The 26,531-nt window shown below is 37.0% G+C and overlaps 2 protein-coding genes across 2 annotated transcripts; both read right to left on the minus strand.

The window, feature by feature from the left end:
• Positions 1 to 1,667: 1,667 nt before the first annotated feature.
• LOC135152766 (uncharacterized) lies at positions 1,668 to 4,021 on the minus strand. The gene is made up of 3 exons (XM_064093859.1): positions 2,598 to 4,021; positions 2,395 to 2,500; positions 1,668 to 2,303 (listed from the first exon to the last, which is right to left on the minus strand). Exons 1-3 carry the CDS (start codon positions 4,019 to 4,021, stop codon positions 1,668 to 1,670), a joined length of 2,166 nt encoding a protein of 721 aa, XP_063949929.1.
• A 37-nt stretch (positions 4,022 to 4,058) lies between these two features.
• On the minus strand, positions 4,059 to 5,053 carry LOC108221456 (uncharacterized). Its single transcript, XM_064093860.1, has 2 exons — positions 4,146 to 5,053; positions 4,059 to 4,077 (listed from the first exon to the last, which is right to left on the minus strand). Exons 1-2 carry the CDS (start codon positions 5,051 to 5,053, stop codon positions 4,059 to 4,061), a joined length of 927 nt encoding a protein of 308 aa, XP_063949930.1.
• Between the last annotated feature and the right edge of the window lie 21,478 nt (positions 5,054 to 26,531).

A 26,531-nucleotide genomic window follows, 5' to 3' on the forward strand; every position in this document is an offset into this window, starting at 1 on the left:
GACAAAGATGCAAATCTTTGGCAAAAGGCAATGGATTCTGAGATGGAATCAATGTATTCTAATCAGGTCTGGGAGCTCGTGGAACCACCCAAAGGTGTAAAACCTATTGGATGTAAGTGGATCTACAAGAAAAAGAGGGGATCAGATAAAAAGGTGAAAGCCTGGAAAGCAAGACTTGTTGCGAAAGGGTATACTCAGAAAGAAGGTATCGATTATGAGGAAACCTTTTCGCCGGTAGTCATGCTTAAGTCAATCCGTATTCTTTTGTCTATAGCAGCTCATCTCGATTATGAGATTTGGCAAATGGATGTCAAGACAGCTTTCCTTAATGGAAGTCTTGAAGAAACCATCTATATGCAGCAACCAGAGGGATTCATTAAAGAAGGCCAAGAGCATCTTGTGTGTAAGCTGAAGAGGTCTATTTATGGACTTAAACAAGCTTCTAGGTATTGGAACATTCGCTTTGATCAGGCAGTCCAATCGTATGGATTTGATCAAAGTCCAAGCGAAGCATGCGTGTATAAGAGATGTGAGGGAAATGCAGTGGTTTTTCTAATGCTTTATGTTGATGACATTTTACTCATTGGAAACAATGTTAAGATGTTGTCTTCAATAAAGGCATGGTTGTTCAAACAATTTGAAATGAAGGACTTAGGTGAAGCAGCATACATCCTTGGGATCAAACTTATAATGGATCGCAAGAAAAGGATGTTGGCTTTATCTCAGGAGCCCTACATAGATGACGTATTAGCTCGTTTTAACATGCAGGACTCCAAGAAAGGTAACTTACCCTTCAGACATGGAGTTACTCTATCGAAGAGTCAGTGTCGTTCAACACCTAAGGAGATAGAGAACATGAAGGCAGTTCCTTATGCTTCGGCATATGGAAGCCTAATGTATGCAATGTTATGTACGAGGCCTGATATCACTACAAGAAAAACGCAATCAGACAACACTCATCAGACAACGCTCGGTCGAAAAAGTGTTGCATGAAAACGACAGACAACTGTTAGTTCTCAGCATTCAGAAAGTATTGTCTGAACCATGATTCTTACAAGAGTTTTAAAACCGTTGTCTAACAAACCGAAACAGACAAGTGTTTTGCAAGCAGTGGTGTTGTTTAACACCGGGGCTCAGACGACAGTTTACGCACTATTGAGTGACAATCATTGAGACAATAGTTTCAAACCCGTTGTCTAAAGTTTTTGGTCAGACAACAGTTTTAAATAGTTGTGTTGTGTTTAGGTGAACGATTACACAACTGTTTTGGTAAGTATTGTGAGAATTATAAGGAGACAATGGTTCTGGAAACCGTTGTTATAATCAGACAAGTGTTTTTTTAGTTAATGGTTGAATTGTTTTTAGACAAGGGTTCATAATTAGAGTGTTGTGTGACTATAATGTAAGAGACAATGGATTCTGTTGTATTGTTTCTTAGTCTTTTATACAAGTGTTTTTGATCATAAACCGTTGTCTGATTTACAGTACATATAAAAAAAATGAAATTTAAGCAAACATCTCCCACCTGCCAACAACCAAACTCCTAACAAATTCTACCAACAACAAGAGTTCAATTTCATAACAACAAAGATGGGCATAATAACATCAGTCCATCAACAAATCAATTACAGGTAGTTAAAAATTCAAATAACTCAAATGAAATTACATCACGAAAGTGCTATTAGTTCATCCACATTCCGAATATAAGTAGCCAAATCCTCCTCAGCTAAATCAACTTCCAGCAAATTCGGCATAAAACAATCGTTCTCAAGTTCCACTTCTACGGATCCCTCAATCTCATCCTCATTCTCGTCATAGTACCTTTTCTCGGGTAATTTTAACACAACGGACCATAACTTATCAAGAGGATCGTCGATGTAACAAACTTGCTTAACATGTTTTGCCAACACAAATGGATCATTTAAAAATCCCAACTTCTTTAAATTAACCAATGTGTATCCCAAATCATCGACTTTAATCCCTTTGTTCATATCTACCCACTTACAACGAAAAAGAGGGATCCTAAAGCTGTTATAATCTAAATCCCATATACTTGTTACCACACCATAAAATATAGGTGAAGTATGCTCAATACTTTGATCCTTACCCTCCACAATCATTGTATCGGCTTGTACGCAGACACCACTACATTGAACTTGACGTGTATCATCGAGATCCTTGGTACTATAGGTAACACCATCCACTTTGTAGCCGCTGAATGTAGGAACATCTTTGTTGGGCCCATCTGCAATCCACCGTAACTCTTGTGGTACCTCTTTTTCCTCAAACAAATCTGCCCCAATCTGCCAAAAACACACAGGTTGAAAAATGAAACGAGAAATGTTCTTGTAAATAAATTTCAACAGAATTACTATAAAATATTGAACATAATACCTTGTCTTTGAACCATTTGGGGAATGTTGCATTTTGCTTGTTTCTAAGCCACATTTTGTCATTTTTATATTCCGGATATTTTGTCATCAAAAATGACATGTGCTCACTGCATGCAATTAAATAAACAATAAAAACCAAAAACAATTATATTTGAAAATAGAACAAAAAATAGATTACATGATGGATATAATTTTATGACTTACTCGAAATATGGCCTTACGCTAGTAGTATTTTGTAAAACACATAAATGTGCTACATGCAAATCAGTGCTGCTCGGGGTTATCATAGTTGCATCAGATAATGGTCTGCAAATGCCATCTCCCGTGTGCCTATCATTTTTCGGTACCCCAACAGTAGCTTCTTCGTGGTTAACCAAGCACCTAACAGCTTCTTCCGCAATATAGGCCTCAGCAATACAACCTTCTGCACGAGCTCGATTCCTTATATATCCCTTAAATGTCTTCATGTATCTCTCAAAAGGATACATCCATCTAAGGAAAATTGTCCCACAAAGCTCCACTTCTCGTACAAGATGGACCGAGAGATGAAACATTAAATCAAACAAGGAAGGAGGGAAGTATTTTTCAAGCTGGCATAAAGTTTCTACCAACTGAGATTGCATTTTCTCCAACTTATCAACCTCAATAACTTTACTGCAGATTGCCTTGAAAAAGAGACAAAACCGAATAATAGTGTTCCTAACCTGTTTCTCTAGCGAGGACCAAATTGCAATTGGGAGCAGATGATGCAAGATCATATGGCAGTCATGAGATTTCATTCCAGTGAGTCTAAGTGTTTCCATTGATACAAGACTCCGAATGTTGGAACAAAAACCATCAGGCAACTTCATGCCGAGAAAAGAGGAGCAAACTGTTTTCTTTTCAGAATGAGTCAGGTTCCAAGACGCCAATGGTAACTTCTCTTTTTTCCCCAGAGTTTGTGGCCTCAATTCTGTTCTTATTCCCATTTCTGCCATGTCAAGACGGACGGTTTCCTTGTCTTTTGTCTTCTTAGGTATGTTAAGAAGAGTCCCAAGTAAAGCCTCACATATATTTTTCTCGATGTGCATCACATCAAGAACATGCCTAACCGGCAAAAACTTCCAATAATCAAGTTCAAAGAATATTGAAACCTTCTTCCAAACTGGTCGAGGATCGCCTCTTTTTATTCGAGGTTTGCGTTGTGTCTTACCATAGATATGGCCCTGTAAATGTTGTACTCTTTGAAGGACCTCCTCTCCGGTTAATGGAACCGGAGCAATTTCCTCTTCCACGGTGTTATCAAAAGCCTGTTTCTGTTTGCGATACAGATGATGACGGGGAAACCATCTACGGTGCCTCATGACCACACACTTGTGATAATGTACCAGTCTCGTTGCTTTTGTTTCATCAATACAAATAGGACAACCATTATACCCTTTGATAATGTTTCCTGACAAGTTGCCATAGGCTGGATAATCACTGATTGTCCACAACAAAATGCCTCTAAGCAAAAAATACTCCTTCTTGTATGCGTCATAAACTTGTTTTCCATGCCACAACTTTTGTAGATCCTGTATAAGTGGTTGAAGGAAAACGTCAATATCATTGCCCGGTTGAGTTGGTCCGGATATCAGCAAACATAGCATAATATACCTCCTCTTCATACAGAGCCAAGGAGGAAGATTATAGATAGACAACAAGACTGGCCAGCAAGAGTAATCAATATTCGTGCTGTGAAAAGGATTGAATCCATCGAATGATAAAGCTAACCGGAGGTTTCTAGAATCTGAAGAAAAATCTGGCCATTTTGCATCTACTTCTTTCCATGTTTTTGAATCTGCCGGATGTCTCATCTTATCATCTTTTAATCTCTCAGTGTCATACCAAGTCAAATCCTTTGTTGTTTTAGGTGAACTAAACAAATTCCTCAAACGTGGTATTAACGGAAAATACCACAAGACCTTGGCAGGCACCCCTTCTAATTCTTCTCCTTTTTTGTTTAACTTCCATCTAGAGGCTTGACAAATGCGGCACCTCATCTCATCTTCCTCTCTCTCTCCACGGTATAAGAGGCAATCATTCGGGCAAACATGTATTTTTTCATATTCCATTCCTAAAACACACAAACTTTTTTTAGCTTCGCTGAATGAAGAAGGGAAAGTGTTGCCTTCCGGGAGCATAGAGGCAACCAGCAGCAGAAGTTCAGAGAAGCCACCATCGGACAATTGATATTTTGCTTTGAGATAGTATAACTTTACTAAAGCCTTCATTTTAGTGAATCCTTCACATCCTGGATAAAGGGGTTCATGTTCAGATTGAACATGGTTAAACATATCTGAGGAGTCCATGGACTCATCATCACCATCCACATTTTCCTCTCTCATCGGCATTTGATCCACGGATTCGGAACTGCCAGTCACTTCACCAGCCGCCTGACTTTGTCCCATATCTAATTCTACGTGCCAAATCCAACACTTGTACGTCGGATCAATACCATTTTGGAAAAGATGATCTCTCACTATTCGAGCTTTCCATGATTTACTATGACAGCATTTCAGACACGGACAACTAATTTTATTTTCATCACATCCATTCTCAAAAGCAAACATCAACAATTCTTCAACTCCATTTTGAAACTCCCTTGATCTTCTATCAGCCTTCAACCAGTCCCTGTCCATTCTTTAGAAAAAAATACACAATAAGCAGCCTGAGACCTAACTGCAATGCACACAAATAAGAATGTCTTTCTACTCTAGAAAGTATGCTATCAATCGGCTGTTAGAATTAAACAACAATATCTAACAAAACACAAAAATACCCAAATACAAATTCAAGTTAAGACATAACACAGTCTTCACTGTTTTGTGAAGTTAGAGGCTGTCAATTGAAACTAATGTCTTTCTACTCAGGAAAGTATGCTATCAAGGCTGTTAGAATTAAATAATATCCAACAAAACACAGAAATTTCAATTCGAGCAACCACAATCTAAATCCATATTCAAGCAAAACAAAACTAGCAAAACCAACCTAAAAGCAAAACATAATTCAAGGCAAATCGAATCATGTAAAAGCAAAGCGTATGTAAAAGCAAATCGAAATTAAAAGCAAATCGAAATTAAAAGTAAAACCAACCTAAATGTTCAGAAGATGCGGAGAAACCAGAGATGCAGAGGAACCAAGTGTTCAAACCTAGATGTATGTCAATTGAGTAGATGTTTTATGGGATTGGGTAATTTAAATTTGAATGCAAATCCACATGTGAGAAAGATGCAGAGGAGGAGATGTTTTAGGTTGAATTTGGGGATACAGAGGAGTAGATGTGTGAAAATGAATGTATGTCCGAATAACATTTAATGGTATGTCTCGATAAAGATACAGGCATTAAATACACTTTTTGAAAGACAATGGTTTTTAACAAATATACCGTTGTCTGAAAGGGATATTAACTACAATTTATATCTATAAACCGTTGTATGTCGGAACTTGTGTGTAAATCTTTCCTACAACGGTTTTAAACCGTTGTCTATTTTGCAGAAGATGACAAAAATTAACTTTTTATAATAAGACAAAAATGCTTTGGAACACTAAAATTAGTTCCCGATTGACAAGATAATTTTTTTAAACAATTTTTGGACGATCCAACCGTACGGATGTCAAGATATATCGGTTCTAGTCTTCTGAAAAAATAATTAAAAAATTACAAATTTATCTTGCATGACTTTATAAGAGAGATCTAGGAAAAATGCTCTTCCCTCAAACGAGATTAGTTCCCGATTGACAAGATAAATTTTTGAAATGATTTTCTGTACGATCCAACCGTACAGATGTCAAGATATATCGGTTCCAGTCTTGTCATGTTAGGAATCAATAATTTTTGATGATAACATAAACATTTTGTAACATGTCTTACTTAGAATCTTTATCAAATTTCAGTTGTAATTGTTATGTTTCTTATCTTTGGGAATTATCAACGGATGGGTAGAATAGGATGGCTAATTGTAAATATCCAATGCCATGTAATTTTATCTAAGTGAAGGATATTCAACTGATGAGATGTAACTATTCAACTGATGAAGACTGGATGATGTTTCAACTGATGCATATCAAGCATTCAACTGAAGACAAAGTATTCAACTGATGATGCTGAGGAATTCAACTGATGAGACTGGAACAGCATTCAACTGATGAAGTTTGTGATTCATTCAACTGATGAGCCTAGCATTCAACTGATAAAGTCAAGAGCAATTGAAAGCAACCAGAACCTTCAACTGATGAAGCAAAGAGCAGTTGAAAGTGACTAGAGCTTAAGTCTGACAAATCACATGGATCGAATTACACTAAAATAGACATGGAAGCCTAATTAGGAAAATAAAGAAGAAGCAGAAACATACTTATCTTATGCAGTGCAATCTGGATCAAATCAAGATGATGGTCAAAGATGAAGACATCTCAGAAAGCATGCATAAGACAAAGTTGTGCAGCATTGTTTTTAGATTAGAGTGCATTTTGTAATCTAGCTAAAAGCTTTGTAAAACTTGGAGTATATAACCAAGTTAGATGCATCAGTTGAACTTGTTCAAATTACTTAAGAGAAAAATCTGAGAGTTAGAACTTGTTTGAGTGATGAACCAGCAGCTGTGCGAATTGTAATCAATCCACAGATTCTTCTATATAAAATCTCACGGGTGGATCTTTCAATCCACCCGTATTTTTAAATACTTGGTGTTTTCTGTTTTACTTTGATTAAGTGTATTGCTTCTTGAATCTTTTAATTTGTAAAAGACTGTATTCAACCCCCCCCCTTCTACAATCTTTCTAATAGTTGGTGTAAAATAACAATTGGTATCAGAGCCAGGTTCCCAACAAACAGGGAAAAAGATCAACACTGCTAGAGAAAGATGGGAAAGAAGGATGCTGGAGTGAAGATTCCTGTTCTTGACAAAGACAACTATTTTCACTGGAAAGTGAGAATGCATCTACATCTGTTGTCCATTGATGAAAGCTATGTGAACTGCATTGAAAAAGGACCTCATGTCCCCATGAAGGTCTGCACAAGTATGGGAGCTGATGGTGAAGACATGGTAGGAAAGATGATTCCAAAACCTATCCATGAATATTCTCAAGAAGATACTGAAGAAGTGCACAAGGACAAGAAAACCATGAACCTTCTGTTCAATGGTTTGGATCAAGAAATGATTGATAGTGTTATTAGCTGCACAAGTGCCAAAGAAGTTTGGGACACCATCAGGACCATCTGTGAAGGGAATGAGCAAGTAAGAGAGAACAAAATGCAGCTTCTGATTCAACAATATGAGTTATTCCATTTCAAGGCTGGTGAAAGTTTGAGTGATACATTTAACAGATTTCAAAAACTGTTAAATGGTCTAAAGCTCTTTGGAAGAGTATATCAAGTTAAGGATTCAAACTTGAAATTCTTAAGAGCTCTTCCCAAAGACTGGAAACCCATGACAGTCTCTCTCAGAAATACACAAGAATTTAAAGACTATACTCTAGAGAGACTGTATGGAACTTTAAAGACTTATGAGCTTGAAATGGAACAAGATGAAGAGATTGAGAAAAGCCAAAAGAAAGGGCATTCATCTGTGGCTCTAGTTGCATCTCTAGAGGATACTGTCAAGGACAAGGGAAAGTCTCAAGTTGAAGAAACTGAGAAGTTGGTCAAAGAGGAGAGCTCAGAGTCAAGCAAAGGGAAAAGAAAAGAGAAAGATGTAGCTGATTCTGGTGAAGAAAGTGATGGAATTGATGAGCATCTAGCCTTCCTGTCAAGAAGATTCTCCAAACTGAAATTCAAAAAGAATTTTAATTCTGCAAAATCATTTAAAGGCAATCCCAAGTCTGATAGAAGCATGGTAGACAGATCAAAATTCAAGTGCTTCAACTGTGGGAATGCAGGTCACTTTGCAAATGAATGCAGAAAGCCTAAAGTTGAGAAGAATTCAAGTGAAAACATTGACTACAAAAAGAAATATTATGAACTTCTCAAACAAAAGGAAAGAGCATTCATCACAAAGGATGATTGGGCAGCTGGAGATGATTCTGATGAAGAGGAGGAGTTTGCCAATCTTGCTCTAATGGCCAACTCCACAGATCAAGAAGAAAACACTGGAAGCAGTAGTCAGGTATTCACTACAAACCTAGTTGAGTTAACTAAAGATGAATGCAATGCTACCATTAATGAAATGTCTACAGAATTGTATCATTTGCATGTTACTTTAAAATCTCTCACTAAGGAAAACAGTAGAATTAAGGAAGCTAACACCTTTCTTAGTGATAGAAACAGTGCCTTAGAAGCTCAATTTATTGAGTTTGAGAAGCTGAAAATTGAGTGTCAGACAGCCAAGGATGATCTCTTGGTTGTTCTGAAGAGAGAAGAGATCATAAGAAAGCAGCTTGATAAGGAACAAGAGATTATTGCCAAATGGAAATCTGGAAGAGATGCTTCCACCAATATCATTAACATGCAAGGTAGAGAGACTCTTGTAGAGAATGAATGGAAGAGGAATAAGAAAGTGCTTGAGGTATCTGAGAACAGTTCAAGTGATGAGAATACTGATGATGATCATCAGTTGAAAAGCAAAGTCTCAACTGATGAGAGTCATCAGTTGAACAAAAACTCATCAGTTGACAAGAATGTTCTCAAGAAACTTAACAAGAAATATGGTCCTGTTAAAAAAAGAATTTTGTTAAAGGTGAGAATAGTTCTTCTGAGACCAGTGATAGTGTTAATAACACTCTTAATTCCAGTAACAAGAACAAGAAGAAGTTGGATACTAGTGAGCATAAATCTGAGGAGACTAAAAAGAAGAAAGGAAATAGAAATGGCAAAATAGGAGTTAACAAGCACACCAATTACACTCCCAATGCTAGTGCTCTCAGGAAAACCTGCAGTAAGTGTGGTAGTGTAAATCATTTATCTGCTAATTGTAAAACTGTGATTGCTCCTAATTTATCTTTGCCTATTCCTATGACATCTGTTCCTCACATGAATTTATCTGCTATGAATATGATGCCTGGTTTATTGCCTCACAATCCTTATTCTCAGCCTAACATGCCATATATGTTCAATCCTTATTTTAATGCCTTTAACATGCCTCAATTTCATTCAAATTTGCATGGAATGAACAATGTATGCATACCTCAAAGGCCTGTGTTTGAAAACAGAGTTGATATTCCAATTTCTCAACCAAAACCAAAGATTGAATCAATTCAATCCAAGGTAAAGGTTGAGAAAGTGGAAAAGATTGCTAAGACTAACAAATCTGGACCCAAAGCAATTTGGGTACCAAAATCAACTTGATCTGTTTGTAAAATGTGTGCAGGGAAACCACAAGAAGAATTTGTGGTACTTGGATAGTGGATGCTCTAGGCACATGACTGGTGATTCCTCCCTGCTCACAAAGTTTGTAGAGAAAGCTGGCCCTAGCATTACCTTTGGAGATGACAGCAAAGGATATACTATGGGATATGGCTTGATTGCAAAAGAGAATGTCATCATTGATGAAGTTGCATTGGTGTCTGGTCTTAAGCACAACTTGCTTAGCATCAGTCAGCTCTGTGACAAAGGTTACAAAGTTAATTTCACTCCTGCAGCATGTGTTGTCACCAAAGAAGATGACAACAATGTGGTTCTGATTGGACAAAGGAAAGGAAATGTGTATGTAGCTGACTTTAATTCTGTAAAATCTGAATCTATCACCTGCCTTCTCAGCAAAGCTAGCTCAGATGACAGTTGGCTATGGCATAAGAGATTGTCTCATCTAAATTTCAAAACCTTGAATGAGTTAGTAAAGAAGGACTTGGTAAGAGGTCTACCCAAGCTGGAATTCTCCAAAGATGGATTATGTGGAGCCTGTCAGCTAGGAAAGCAAAAGAGAAGCTCTTTCAAAAGCAAATCTCTTTCATCAATTGTGAAGCCCCTTCAGCTCTTGCATATGGATTTATTTGGACCAGTCAACATAATGTCCATTTCAAAGAAGAAATATTGCTTAGTGATTGTTGATGATTTTTCAAAATTTACTTGGACTTTCTTCCTGCATTCTAAGGATGAAGCTGGGAAAATCATCATCAATCATATCAAGGCATTAAACAACAATCCAGATGTCAAAGTTGGAAGGATAAGAAGTGACAATGGAACAGAATTCAAGAACTCTGTGATGAAAGAATTTTGTGAAGAAGAGGGAATTATTCATGAGTTTTCTGCACCAAGAACTCCACAACAAAATGGTGTTGTTGAAAGGAAGAATAGAACTCTTATTGAGGCTGCAAGAACCATGATTAATGAAGCTCAACTTCCAACCTATTTTTGGGCTGAAGCTGTGAACACTACTTGCTTCACTCAAAACATTTCACTAATTACCAAACCTCATAATCTAACTCCCTTCCAACTCTTCAAAGGAAAGAAGCCAACAATTAGCTTTCTTCATGTATTTGGATGCAAGTGTTATGTTCTAAGAAATCAAGGTGAAAATCTTGGAAAATTTGAGGCCAAGGCAGATGAAGCTATTTTCGTTGGATACTCTGATGGAAAATCATTTAGAGTGTATAATCTGAGAACCAACATTGTTATGGAATCAATCCATGTAGTTTTTGATGATAAGAAGATTCAAGGATTCTCAGATGAAGGATTTCATGATAATCTCAGATTTGAGAATGAAGGTGAAGGTGATCTGTATGATAGTGATGATGACTGTGATGACATTATTCAGAATGTTGGAATTAATCCTGAAGCTAATGTTCCAACTGATGACCCTCTAGTGCAAGAAACAACTGTTATTGGAAATTCAACTGAAGCATCAGTTGAAACTACATTGGAGGGATCAGTTGAAACACCTCAAGGATCATCAGTTGAAAGAATGTCTCAAAGTTTCAATCAGTCTAGAAATAATGAGATGTCAAATTTAGGGGGAGCTTTCCAGCATGGAAACCTGAACTTCAATAATGAAGCCACATCATCAAGACAATCACTTCCACCACAAAGAAAGTGGACAAGGGATCATCCTTTTGAGCTAATTATTGGAGATGCAAATGCATCTGTACAAACAAGAAGAGCAACTCAAGATGAGTGTTTGTACAGTGCATTCCTTTCACAGGATGAACCTAAAGTCATAGAAGATGCTCTCAAAGATGCTGATTGGGTTCTTGCTATGCAAGAAGAATTAAATCAATTTGAGAGAAACAATGTATGGAAGCTGGTACCCAAACCTAAAAACAGAACAATTGTAGGAACAAGATGGGTATTCAGAAACAAGGTGGATGAAAATGGAGTTGTCACCAGAAACAAGGCAAGGCTTGTTGCTAAAGGATACTCTCAATCTGAAGGAATTGATTTTGATGAGACCTTTGCACCAGTTGCAAGACTGGAAGCAATAAGAATCTTCCTGGCCTATGCTGCTCATGCAAACTTTAAAGTTTATCAAATGGATGTCAAGAGTGCTTTTCTAAATGGTGAACTGGAAGAGGAGGTATATGTCAGTCAGCCTCCTGGTTTTGAAGATCCAGAATTTCCAGAGTATGTTTACTTTTTATTAAAAGCACTCTATGGACTAAAGCAAGCACCAAGGGCATGGTATGACACTCTGTCTCAATTCTTGTTAGATAATCATTTTTCCAGAGGAACTGTGGATAAAACAATATTCTACAGAAATGTAAATGGTGCCTTTATCCTAGCTCAAATTTATGTAGATGATATAATTTTTGGTTCTACAGATGAGAAACTTTGCAAGAAGTTTGCTAATCTAATGAAAAGTCAGTATGAAATGAGCATGATGGGAGAGCTCACCTACTTTCTTGGTTTACAAGTTAAACAAGTAAAGGAAGGTATATTCATAAATCAAACTAAGTACATTTATGATCTACTTAAAAAGTTTGATTTATTGGATTGCAAAGAAGCTAAGACTCCCATGCCAACAGCCACCAAATTAGAGTTAAGTCCTAATGAGAAATCTGTGGACATCTTTAATTATAGAGGCATGGTTGGTTCTCTTTTATATTTGACAGCTAGTAGACCAGATATTATGTTTTCTACATCCCTCTGTGCTAGATTTCAATCTGATCCTAAAGAATCACATCTTATTGCTATAGAAAGAATATTCAGATATCTTAAGGGAACACCAAATCTTGGTATTTGGTACCCTAAAGACTCTGGATTTGATCTAATTGGATATTCAGATGCTGATTTTGCAGGATGCAAAATTGACAGAAAAAGTACAACAGGCACCTGTCAATTTCTTGGTGACAGATTGATTTCTTGGTTTAGCAAAAAGCAAAATTCTGTATCAACCTCTACAGCTGAGGCTGAGTACATTGCAGCTGGAAGCTGTTGTGCACAATTATTGTGGATGAGAAATCAATTACTTGATTATGGATTAAATCTCTCAAAAATTCTAATATTTTGTGACAACACCAGTGCTATTGCTATAACTGAAAATCCAGTACAACACTCAAGAACCAAGCACATTGACATCAAATACCACTTCATAAGAGAACATGTGATGGCTGGTACTGTTGAAATGCATTTTGTTCCAAGTGAAGAACAGATTGCAGATATTTTCACAAAGCCTCTTGATGAATCCACATTCACAAGGTTGGTAAGTAAATTAGGTATGTTAAACTTCTCCTAATTTAGAGTGAATTTTTCTGTATTTTGGCAGCCAGAATTTGATTAATTTTGATTTATCAAAATTGAATTAGTTATAATTCTGGATAAAGTCTATAATATTTCAACTGATGAACTAGTGAAATTGTTTCAACTGATGTTTGAAACAATATCCTCTTGTTTTGTTTTTCATTCAACTGATGACACCAGTTGAAGACGCTTTCAACTGATCTTCATCAGTTGAATAGGAAGTTTAAAGAGGCGCTTATTCCATCCGTTGAAAGTATTATCAGATCTGAGCCGTTGAAATTTCTTTTGTATCTCTCCTACTTTATACACACGATCGTGTGTGTAATTTTTGTAGAGTTAAATAAGAGTAATTTCTTCTCAACGGTAATTTCTCAGCCAATCACAGCAATTTTCTGAGAAAGTATTTAAGTGTTTTAATTTATTTTCATCTCTTTTCATCTCACTCTTTCGAATTCTCAAAGCTCTCTTCTCTCTCTGTGCAAAAGCAAGCTCTAATTTTTCTTCAAGTTTTCTCTGTAACTGCAATGGCACCAATGAAGAAGTATACTACACCAAGTGGGTTCATTTATGAGAAGAACAACTTCGCATCATTTGTGGATACCAAGGCTGTAGAGGAGAAGGAGTATCACAAGATGATGGAGTTCATCAAGTCAAGCCAGCTCTCTTATGTTATGCTTGAAGCTCCTACCATCTACCATGAAATAGTGGAGGAGATGTGGACCTCTGCAGAGTTTAATAGTGAGAATGAAACTCTAACTTTCTCTATTAATAATGAAACTCATTCTGTTAATGCTGATGTTATGAAAGCATGCTTTAAAATACCTGAAGACACTGTTTTATCTTTGCCTAGTGATATTCAGTTGGTTAATATACTTTATTCCATGAATTATGTTTTGCCAACTGATGCCTTAGGTAAAATAGAAAGAAGAGGTCTTAGGAGAGAATGGAGTTATCTGTGTGATGCTTTTATTAAGGCATTTTCTGGTAAAATTAGTAATTTCAATGCTCTTACTTCCCAGATTCTACAAATGCTCTACATATACCTGACTAATGAATATTTCAACTTTGGTGGTTTGATGATCCAAGAAATTGGGGAGAAACTAGGTGCTAAAACTGATAGACCTAGGAATATTTATTATGTCAGATTTCTTATGATGCTAGCTAATCATCTCAATGATAAGCTAGTTATTACTAACAAGGAAGCCAAGCTTCCCAATTTTGTGCAGGAAAAGAGAGTCTTTAAAGACCTCTTTAGGATGAATCTATACCCCTCCTTGGAGGTGGTGTACCTGCCAATAATGGAGGCTGGAAAGGAAAAAGAGGTACATGGCTTTCCTACTACTCTTTCTCAACCCTCACCTTCTTTGCTTTCTGCCATCAGAGCTGTTGAAGAGGCCCATCAACAGCCCACACAAGTGGCAAAACCTTCTAAAACCAAATCTTCTAAAACAACCTCAGATGCCTCCCAAAAGACATCTGTTGTAAAATCCAAGAAACACAAACCTGAGGGGAGTGTGATTGGAGGTTGTGAGGGGGAGGGAAAGGGTGAACATAAAAGAAGCCCTAAGAATAAGGATGGAAAGGTGTGTGCTGACCAGCCTGGCCACTCTGCAGTCTCCCAAAAGACTGTAGATGTTAATATGGAATTAAACTCATCCCTAGCAGCATCCTCCCAAAAGGATGTTGCTATTGAAAATAGTCCTCAACCAGGGACACAGTTAAAAAGGGGGAGGGACACCACTTCTTCACCAATAAAAGCTTATGGGAGAAAGAAGATGAGAAGTGACAAAGTTAAGCACTCTGCACACACACAGGCATCCATTCTGGATTTTATGCCTTTAACTTCTCAAAGTCAGATTGATGTGACTCCAATAAATGTGGAGTCACAGCCCCCTTCTTCATCTCAACAAATCACCCATATTTATGATCTTACCATCTCTACTACTCAAACACAATCCCCAACCTCCTCTGCGGATGTGGAATTAATTCACACCACACTTGTAAATTCTCCATCTTTGGATTTCATGGAGAAGCCCCCATCTGAGATTGATCATCATCATTTTGATGATTTGTTGGATCTTTCTCTTCCACTTCCTTCTTCTGTGACAGTGTGTTCTGTGGATTTTCCTTTAAAATCAATCACCACAGACTCAACTATCACAGCCTCTAAACCTATTTCTTCATTTTCTTCAACTGATCTCCCTCATCAGTTGACAAGTGTTTGTCCTTCAACTGATCTGCTTAACAGCTCTCATCAGTTGAATGCCTCCTCTACTTATGTTTCAACTGATGTTCCTCATCAGTTGACAACTGCTGCTACTTCAATTAATTTACCTTTTTCTACAGCAGTTGATCACATGGTAGCACAAACACTTCTAGGATTGAGTTGAGTGAGCTATGGAGTGGAGAGGCAGCCTAGTGAGCTGGCAAAAGGAGAGGGTGTGGAGAGTCTGGAATTTTCTTCTAGCCAGGAAAAAGGAGAGGATAAGAGTGACCCTTTAGTAAGGGTAAGTGAGGGAGAGGTAATTGGTGTGGTGAGCCAAGGGGAGCCCTTGATGCAAGAAAAGAGAGAAATTGAGAGAAATGCAGGTGTCAATGAAGGGTTTAGTGAACAAGAGTTTCAAGCTGAATACAGATCCATATTGGATAGTGTTTCACTAGACCCTGAGACTTTTACTCATGGGATGTCTTCTATTCAAGACTTTGCCAGATTGGATAATCAAGCAGCTGAGAGGCACCTCAATCTGATTCACACTACATCTTCTATGCTTAGAGCAAAGGAGGCACTTACAGCTCTGCCTGCCAATGCTGGAGATGATTTTCATTATGATGATAGTGATGAAGACCTCAATGATGCTCTTGAGGAATCTCTTGTTGAACAACCTACAACTTCTCTACCTTCATGGCTCTCCATGCAGTCTGCCAATGCCATTGTTGTTAGCATGGAGCTGCAAAGGCAAGCTTCCACCATTCTTCAACCACAATCTGCAAGCTCATCCTCCTCTCCAGCCATCTCTGCCACTATTGCCAGTCAGGCTCTAGAGAATCTCAAGCTTCACAAATATCAATCTCTCCATTTTCAGCATGAGATAGAGCATCTCAATTCTCTCATTGCCTCTGTTAAAACTGATTTGACCAAGCAAATTGATGAAAAGCTTCCAGCTAAAGTCAAATCAGCTCTTTCTGCATCTGAGCAAAAGCAACTCCAATTGGAAAAGCAAGTGGAAGTTCTGGAAGGAAATGTCCATATCTTAAACTCTAGAATGGAAGAGATGTTGCAGCATCAAAGAATTCAGACTGGACTTCTTCAACATCTCCTTCTTGCCTCTGGTGTTTCACTTCCCAGTCCATCCCCTACACTTGCTGCTAACAAAAAGGGGGAGAAAGAATTACCAACTCCTGCAGAATTGATCAGCCAAATTCCTCCTCCTTTCCACACTGAAAGGGAAAAGCAAAAGATTGAAAGGATGAAAGAATTGGACTCTATTGCAAAGAGAGTGGCTCAACTGGGCAAGAAATCTTCTACAGCCACCACAGCTCAAATTTCTTTTCCAACCACAACTACAATTCTCAGGGTAATTACACCTGAGATTGTTATTCCTTCCAAGACAGAAAAGGGTGAGCCATCATTTGTAAATGAGTTTAAGGCCATTCTATCTCCAAGCAATTGTGGTTACTCCAAGCCTGGGAAAGACTCAAGCTCAATCTACTTTCCACTAGCCAGGCCTGACAAAAATGAATACAAGCTTTTGGGCCAAGAGATCAAAAGTTACAAAGACTGTACAGATGTGGCTTTAAAAGCTCATTTTGCCATCATCTACAGAGAAGGCCAAAAGCTGTTTATTGGAACTGGCCATCCTTACTACTCATTTGCAAAAGCTGAAGAGGTGGCCAGAGAATGTGAAAAAGAGGAGCTTGAATCTCAACTCTCTTTAAATCAAGAAATAGAGGTTGATGAAAGGTATGCTATTGAGCTGGAAGAGGAGTTGGCAGCTGAGCTTCTAAATGAGAAAAGATTGCCTCTTGAATCTTCTCTAAAGAAAAAGAGAGTCAAATCTAAAACTAAGATGCCTGAGGCAGCCAAGAGAAGAGAAGAAGTGCCAGAAAAGCCTATCTCAAAGCCTTCCTATCCAATCAAGGACTCCACAGTGGTACATCCAGATGTCAACTTCCATGATGAGCCAATAATGCCAAAGGAGGAGCCAATTGACTTGGAAGATATCCCAATTCCAGCTTTTCTTGTTCAAGAAACTTCCAAGCCTAAGAAGAAAGTCAAGTCTGTGGCCAAGAGGATGGCTAACCCTCCTAAACCTCCAAAAGAACCTGAAAATCCTGATGACGATCTCATTATTGCTAATATTGAAGAAATTTCTGAGTTGGAGCTGGAGTTGGATGATCTTCAAGAAGTAAGAGGAATAGAAGCAACTTCAAAATTACCTGAAAGATTGGTATTCTCTTACAAAAACAAGGGTGATGTCATCTGGCCTCTTCACAGAGTTCTGAATTCTGAGGGATTCAGTTCTCTAACAAAAATATATGGATCTATGAAGAGGACTGGAGGATTTACACCACCTGCAAAGCAAATGGTACTAAAGAGAATCCTTGAGATCAGGAAGGAATGGAACTCAGATGCTAGTCTGCAAAGAAGGCTGAAAATTCCCTACACTGGAAAGAAAATTCATCATGAACCTACTCCAGTCATGGAATTTAGGGACAATCAAGGTGTTAGGAGATTTTTCAGACCTAAAGATCAACTCAAGGTTGCTAGCTTGAATACTCTGAAGACTCTCCAATCCAAGCTCAACAGACAAGATAGTGATGAAGAATGGTTCTACAGGATCTTTCAGAAACAGATTAATATTCTTGAAGAAAAACTTAAGTCCAGAAGAAGAAGATCTTCTAGGAACAAGTAACTGCTCAGTCTAGAGGAGCATAATCATCTGTAAACTTTTCTAACTCCTGTATTTAAATTCTGCATTTTATTTTATTAATGTTTTGTTATCATCAAGTGTAGAATTTATGTCTGCATCTTCTCCAGTCATAAATTGGGGGAGATTGTTAGGAATCAATAATTTTTGATGATAACATAAACATTTTGTAACATGTCTTACTTAGAATCTTTATCAAATTTCAGTTGTAATTGTTATGTTTCTTATCTTTGGGAATTATCAACGGATGGGTAGAATAGGATGGCTAATTGTAAATATCCAATGCCATGTAATTTTATCTAAGTGAAGGATATTCAACTGATGAGATGTAACTATTCAACTGATGAAGACTGGATGATGTTTCAACTGATGAATATCAAGCATTCAACTGAAGACAAAGTATTCAACTGATGATGCTGAGGAATTCAACTGATGAGACTGGAACAGCATTCAACTGATGAAGTTTGTGATTCAATCAACTGATGAGCCTAGCATTCAACTGATAAAGTCAAGAGCAGTTGAAAGCAACCAGAACCTTCAACTGATGAAGCAAAGAGCAGTTGAAAGTGACTAGAGCTTAAGTCTGACAAATCACATGGATCGAATTACACTAAAATAGACATGGAAGCCTAATTAGGAAAATAAAGAAGAAGCAGAAACATACTTATCTCATGCAGTGCAATCTGGATCAAATCAAGATGATGGTCAAAGATGAAGACATCTCAGAAAGCATGCATAAGACAAAGTTGTGCAGCATTGTTTTTAGATTAGAGTGCATTTTGTAATCTAGCTAAAAGCTTTGTAAAACTTGGAGTATATAACCAAGTTAGATGCATCAGTTGAACTTGTTCAAATTACTTAAGAGAAAAATCTGAGAGTTAGAACTTGTTTGAGTGATGAACCAGCAGCTGTGCGAATTGTAATCAATCCACAGATTCTTCTATATAAAATCTCACGGGTGGATCTTTCAATCCACCCGTATTTTTAAATACTTGGTGTTTTCTGTTTTACTTTGATTAAGTGTATTGCTTCTTGAATCTTTTAATTGTAAAAGATTGTATTCAACCCCCCCCCCCTTCTACAATCTTTCTAATAGTTGGTGTAAAATAACATGTCAAAAAATAATTAAAAAATTACAAATTTATCTTGCATGACTTTATAAGAGAGATCTAGGAAAAATGCTCCTCCCTCAAACAAGATCAGTTCCCGATTGACAAGATAATTTTTTGAAATGATTTTTTGGACGATCCAACCGTACGGATGTCAAGATATATCAGTTCCAGTCTTGTGAAAAAATAATTAAAAAATTATAAATTTATCTTGCAAGACTTTATAAGAGAGATCTACAAAAAATGTTCCTCCCTCAAACGAGATCAGTTCCCGATTGACAAGATAATTTTTTAAAATGATTTTTTGGACGATCCAACCGTACGGATGTCAAGATATATCTATTCTAGTCTTGTGAAAAAATAATTACAAAATTACAAATTTATCTTGCATGACTTTATAAGAGAGATCTAGGAAAAATGCTCCTCCCTCAAACGAGATCAGTTCCCGGTTGACAAGATAATTTTTTGAAATGATTTTTTGGACGATCCAACCGTACGGATGTGAAGATATATCTATTCTAGTCTTGTGGAAAAATAATCAAAAATTTACAAATTTATCTTGCATGACTTTATAAGAGAGATCTAGGAAAAATGCTCTTGACTTTATATAGGTAATCACACTCGAAAATATTTTGTACAGTTTTACAGAATAATATTTAGCTATAATCAATTAATTTTTAACTGCAATTATTTTATTCTATGATAAATTACAATATATATTATAATCAATATGATTCTATTTTTTATTTTTTTATTACAATTATTTTTATATTATTATAAATTACAATATGTACAAGTAAAATTATAATGTATACGAATTAATATGAATTCAATTTTTAGTTTAGACACACACATGATGTTTGGACACATTTGTGAGGATAACAGAACTACAAAATTTTTGTATTTTTCAGATTTCCCCCTTTTCCCCCTTTTCCCTCTCTCGTAACTCTCATTTCCCCCTTCCCCCCCCCTTAACTTTATTTTGTCGGAGCCCTAGCGATCTCTATAGCTCTCTCGGCGATTTCTTCACCTCTCCATCTCTACAACTTTTTCCTTCTACGGCTTTGAAGGTTACTCTCTCTTCCCCGTTTTGTCCTCCCCCCTCTCTTCTCCTCACTCTCTTTATGTCTTTTTCTCTCTCTTCCCTCTCTGTAATTAGTTTCTTCTCTCTGTAATTAGTTTTTTCTCTTTGTAATTAGTTTGGTTTATGAGTTTATGAGTTTATGAGTTTGGTTACTCTCTGTAATTAATTTTCTTGAGTATGTCTACATGCCTATTTTGGGGTTTATCTTGTAATTAGTTTAAGCGGATTGGGTTTGGGTTTGTGTGGTTAGTTTATGGCTTTGGGTTTGTGTGGTTAGTTTATGGCTTTGGGTTTGTGTAGTTAGTTTATGGGTTTCGGTTTGTGTATGTTATGGAACGGAAAACGCCAATCCCTATCAGTGTAGTTAGTTTATGGGTTTGGGTTTTGTGTATTTTGATTATAGGGGTTTAGGTTTGTGTCATTAGTTTATGGGTTGGGGTTTATGTAATTTTGGATTTCTCTGTTTGTAATTAGTATGCCTGCATGCCTATTTTGGGTTTAATTTTGTGTATTGACTATTGAGAGAGTAGACATAGGGGGTTTTAAATTTTTGTTTGTGGAGCTTATGTTTATTAGCTTATAAGTACTGAAGTACTTAAGCTGGAAGCTGATAATATGTGGATTATGAAAAAACTCTTTTTGTATCTTGGCTACTATGAGCAACACGCTTACTTGTTTATTAGCTTATGTTTTCATTAGCTTATTCTCTGTCTATTAGCTTGTTAATTGTCAATGTTTATGTTTTTCTTGTTTGTTATTGCACTGTATTTCTCTGTTTACAAGTGTTTAAAGTTTTAAGAGGTTAGATAGATTTTTACAAGTGTGTTGATGCTCTCTTTTTGCTATGCAGATTAATTATGGCTCCTTCAAAGAAGACTAAATCAGCAACCAATCGTACTACCTCAAATATTATAAAGGCATTGAAGAAGAACAAGTCTGTGGGGGCAGAACCTGAGAAGAAAAAGGCGGTGCAGCCTAGTCCATCAAAGTCCTCCCCTAAGTCTGTGAAACAGAAGGCCATTTCCACGAACTTAAAAGCTAAAATATCTAAGAAAAGGAAACGTGAGAATGTAGTGGTGCCTGAGAAGAAAGAAGGACTTAAGCTCTTGAAACGCGGACCGGTGACTATGCATTGGATTTTACGGCGTAAGATATTGGGCATTAAACATCAAGTGTGTTTCAATGCAAAGGGTGAGCCATATGGTGAAGTGGCCTCTGAAATGCAATCTTATATTGGAGTTCTTGGCCGAACCAAATGCCCAATTTGGTATGAATCATGGAAAGCAGTTCCAAAAGAAAAGAAAAATAAAATATGGGATTGTGTGCAGGTAAAATAAATTCCATCCACTACTTATGCGCATGTTCTACCTACAATATGATGTAGTACCTAAACAACATTTCTTATTATTGCAGATGGCATATGATGTTCCGTCAACAGCGAAAAAAATGGTGTTCAAGTCAGCCGCCCAAAAATGGAGGGAATTTAAAAGCCGTTTAACAAATGATTATATCCTTCCATATAGCCATGATCCTGAGTTGTTAGAGCTTCCCCCAGCTGACTACTCATTTATTGAGAAGGCACACTGGGACATTTTTCTTGCTGATCATCTATCCCCTGAATTTAAAGTGAGCATTCATACTTATTTAATTTACAAATTTCTTAGAAGTGATATTATCTTTGTTGATTATATTTATTGTTTTTTTATAAATAAGGCAATCCATGAAAAGCTGCAAAACATACGGAAGTTGAATAAGTACCCTCACTGCATATCTCGCAAGGGATATGCTAACCTAGAACAAGAAATGGTTAGTTATCATTCAGACCTTTAATATTTTTTTTGAGACACTGCATATCACTTCATATATTATTTTGTGTTAATTTATTCAACTTGTTAATGTAAGCAGTCTCAAGAAGATCCTGAAGGGGAGATAGATCGATCTTCTACCTGGCTGAGAGCACGGAAGGATAAAGGTGGGAAGTATAAGACCGATGAAATTACTAAAATTGCTGAAAAAATTGTAAGTTTTTCATTCTTACAATTTAAAATATGGACTTGGTATCGAGTACATGTATCTGTGTAGTGACTTTTATCCAGAACATATATCTGTGTAGAGTTTGTGCTTATTTTAGTGTCAAATATTAGTAACATAGCAGATGAAGGAATATTATTTTACTATTTTAATAGTTTATTATTTTTTTAATAGCATGTTTATCCGTGTTTCATACTTTTTGTTATGTGCTTTTTCATACTTGCATGGGGTTCATAGTGCAAAATAATCACTATCACTATCACATTCCTTATTACCATAGTATTGATGTTAATATTTCTCATACACTTTCATTTTTTTTGTTTTTTAGGTAGACATGAAAAAGAAAGTTAGTGATGGGGAGGTGACCTAGGACGGCACTGACGATGTCTTGACAAAGGTGCTCTGTAATTCTGAGCATCGAGGACGAGTCCGTGGCCAAGGGTCTCATGTTAAGCAGTCTGTGTGCTTCCATCTGCTGAGACAAAAGAAGAAAAAGACAATTGATGAGAGGATCCAAGATGGGATCCAGAAGTTTATGAAGGAAGAAACTGAAAGAATTGTTCGAGAGCGTGATGAATTTTGGGCTGCAGAGCTGGCAAAGATGAAAGCAGCTTTTTGCGGAAAGAATCTTATATCTAAAAATAGTCCAAATGTTGGATCACAGCAAGGGAGCTGTTCCAAGGGTGCAAATGGCATCATTAATAAACCAGAGATGCAAGGTGTTAAGAAAAAATTAGATCTCATTGTTGATGGAGGATTTGTTGCTGAGGAAAAATCTGCTGAGAAACAAGACCCCAAGGTTGCAGAGGAGATTCAGCAGAAGGATGAGGGGGTTGATGGAGGATTTGTGCTGAGAAAGAGGAACCCAAAGTTGCATAGGAGATTCTGGAGAAGGATGTGATGGTTGAGGAGGTTGTAGAAGTCATGGACGATTTAGTTGTTTTGGGGAATCGTTCCATGGATAATCAGAGTTCTGAGTGGGAATTAGCCATCGGCTCCCCCAACAATGTTGTGGCTCATGCAACTGTTGATGCAACATGTAAAGTTCTTCATGGGATACCACAGTCAGAGGATAATGCACGAGTCTCGATTACTCGTGTAATCTAAGGATCTGCTAAGATTCCTTTCCCCATCCAAGATGAGATCACAACAGTGGAAGAGGCTGTTGGGACGTTTATTGCGTGGCCAAGAAATCTCATTCGGGAAGTTAAGAGTGGCACTGTTGCAACTCAAGGGATTGCAAAGGTTAATTTCTTTTTCGTTTAATGCACGAATCAGTTTTTCTTAAAGGTTCACTTTGCGTTCTGAATAATCTTTTTATTTTTTACTTTACAGGTGGCCAAGAAGATGATACCAAAGAAGTTTAAGAATATGAGGGAATTGGGCGAGGAACCATAATTTGTGCTCAAAATGGATGATGATTACCCATCGAATTTGAAGCGTTTGTGGCTTTGGGCAAAAGATGCCTTGAAGGATGGCCAAACAACAAAATTTCAGCTATGTGAAGAAGCTTTTGGAGCAACTAAAAAGCAAGCTATTTTTTTATCTGACGTGTATGCTATATGCTCTGGAGGTGAAATCTCAGCATCGGTCATTTGCATGTTTATTAAGTAAGTATATATATATATATATATATATATATATATATATATATATATATATATATATATATATATATATATATATATATATATATATAAGTTCAATTTGTAATCAATGACTTTCTTAATATTTTGTAATTTTGTTTAGATTTGTTTCGATAATTGTCTACTGTTTCAATAGTTTATTGCAGACCTATTTGAGAAGGCACAAGATGTCCGACTTGGTGGCATTTGTTGACCCTGGTATAATAGGTGCCATTGGTTGCGGGACTGCCCTTCAGAGATCACGTGCCCTGTCTTTGAGATTCAACAATGCTAAGCCATGACAACTTTTCCTACTTCCTTACAATGATGTGTGAGTTCTTGTTTTTACACTTGTTGCCATCATTAAGATATATATATATATATATATATATATATATATATATATACACTATCTCTATATATATAAATTTCGGGGCATTCTGAGGTCGTTTAGGCCTCCAAACGGGCTCTCGAAGTTTTCTGGAATTTTTCGAAGGATGAATTCGAAGCTGATTTTTCCGGGGCCATAATAGTGGATGTGTTTTATTATGATTTACATAATTCTTGATTATTGGTATTATGTGTTTCTTGTCTGTGTTGTTATGCCATGTGATACTAATCCTTCGCATGCTAGAATGACATGGACTTAGGGATGTTTTTCATTAATGCTTTAATCATGCTAGTATGCTTCCATGTTATGTGTTCTTGGTGTTGCTATTACCATGATAATATGCATGTCGACTTTGAAGAAATAACATAGGGCGATGCATCTAGATTAAAATCCTCAAAATAAATTCTAAGTGGGAGAGGGAATTAATATGTTATTAAATCCCATGGTCTCCATCATTGTTTGTATGTAATTTAACATAAGACGAATATAAATTATATATACGTCACCCATCGTGGCATGTAATTTATGGTGTCTAGAATGTTATAGATATTACTGTAACAAACTTCTTAAATTAATACGAATAGATACGAATTTTCTTTATCTCTGATTTGGGGCGATTTCTAAGGCTTATGGGTATTAAGTGAGACCGATGTGACTCCTCCACTGCCTAAAAATCAAACCAGACACGAATATTGAATTGAAGTATTCTATTCAAAGAATATTGGAAGGTATACATGCCCCCCATCGTGGCGTACCAAGTTCCATAGGATTCGGATAATTTAAGATTTGATGATGGTATACACTTAGCTATGAAAAATAATATAGACCACCCCAACGTGGCTTATTATTTAGTAATAGGACCGAAGTAACGTTTAAACAAATTTAGGTGGTATACTTGTCACCCATCGTGACGTACCAGAAACTTATGGTGTTTAAACGTTAGTGCATTTAATTTTAATAATTGTTAGAGGAACCAATAGGTCTTAATTTTTAATGCACCCTTCTTTATGTGTAATGTGATTTTTTCATGCATGATTCTCAGGATAAAATGGGCTTTAATCCACTGTTCACCATACTTAAGGATAACAAACTTACCGGACCTAACTATATTGAATGGAAACGTAATTTGGACATTGTGTTGACTGCTGAGGAGTACAAGTTTTGCACTTATAAACCCAAGCCTGAGCAGCCTGCTGCTGATGCTCCTGATGAGGATAAGGAGTATTATAAGCGGTGGACAAAGGCTGATGAGATGTCGCGATGTTACATTCTGGCAGCAATGTCGGGTGTTTTGCAGCATCAGCATCAGGCTATGGCCACTGCTTCGGATATGCTCTTTAATCTCAAGGAACTTTTTGGAGATCAGAATAGGGCTTCTAGGCAGGTAGCCATGAAGGCTTTAATGAACACTCAGATGGATGAAGGTACACCTGTAAGGGATCATGTTCCCAAGATGATGTCACATCTGAATGAGATAGAGATCCTTGGTACTGAGCTTGACGGGGAAACCCAAATTGACATTATCCTTATGAGCTTGCCTAAGAGTTTTGAGCAGTTCCGCTTGTATTACAATATGAACAAGAGGCAGCATAGTCTTGCGGAACTGCTGACAGAACTTCAGGCAGCTGAAGGATTATTTCGCCAGAGTGTTCAAGTGAATGTGGCTGAGAAAGGTTCTTCCTCTAAGCCTAAAGGCAATAAGAAGAAGAAAAAGGCTCAGACACAGAAAGCTGTGAAGGCAGTGGGAGTTCAAGGCGGTGTGAAAAAGCCTAAGGGGAAGTGCTACCGGTGCAAGCAGTCGGGTCACTGGAAACAGGATTGTCCTCTTCCTAAGAAGACAAACAATACTGGTATGTCTCTTTCTCTAGTTACAGAAACATTTATAGCGGCTATATCTACGAGCACTTGGTGTGTAGATACTGGAGCCACTGATCATGTTTGTAACTCTATGCAGGGGTTCCAGCAATCCAGAATGCTTAGAGATGGTGAGCTATACGTGTTCATGGGAGATGCTACGAAAGTAGCAGTAGTTGCAGTAGGAGTTATTCATTTATCTTTTGGTTCTAATAGGATTTTGGTTTTGAACAATTGTCTTTATGTACCTTCTTTTAGAAGGAATTTGATTTCGGTTTCTAAACTTGCTTTGGATGGTTATAATGTTTGTTTGGATCGTAATGTTTCTATTATGATGAATAAACGGATTATATGTTCTGGTATATTACAAGACAATTTGTATATTATTAATCCTAGTCAACCTGCACTGCAACTACAACATAGGGTATTGAATAACACATCTTCTATCTCTACTAAAAGAAAGAAACCTTCTAGTTTGAACCAAACATA

The sequence above is a fragment of the Daucus carota genome, chromosome 5 (genome assembly GCF_001625215.2).
Source record: "Daucus carota subsp. sativus chromosome 5, DH1 v3.0, whole genome shotgun sequence".
Lineage (NCBI taxonomy): Eukaryota > Viridiplantae > Streptophyta > Magnoliopsida > Apiales > Apiaceae > Daucus > Daucus carota.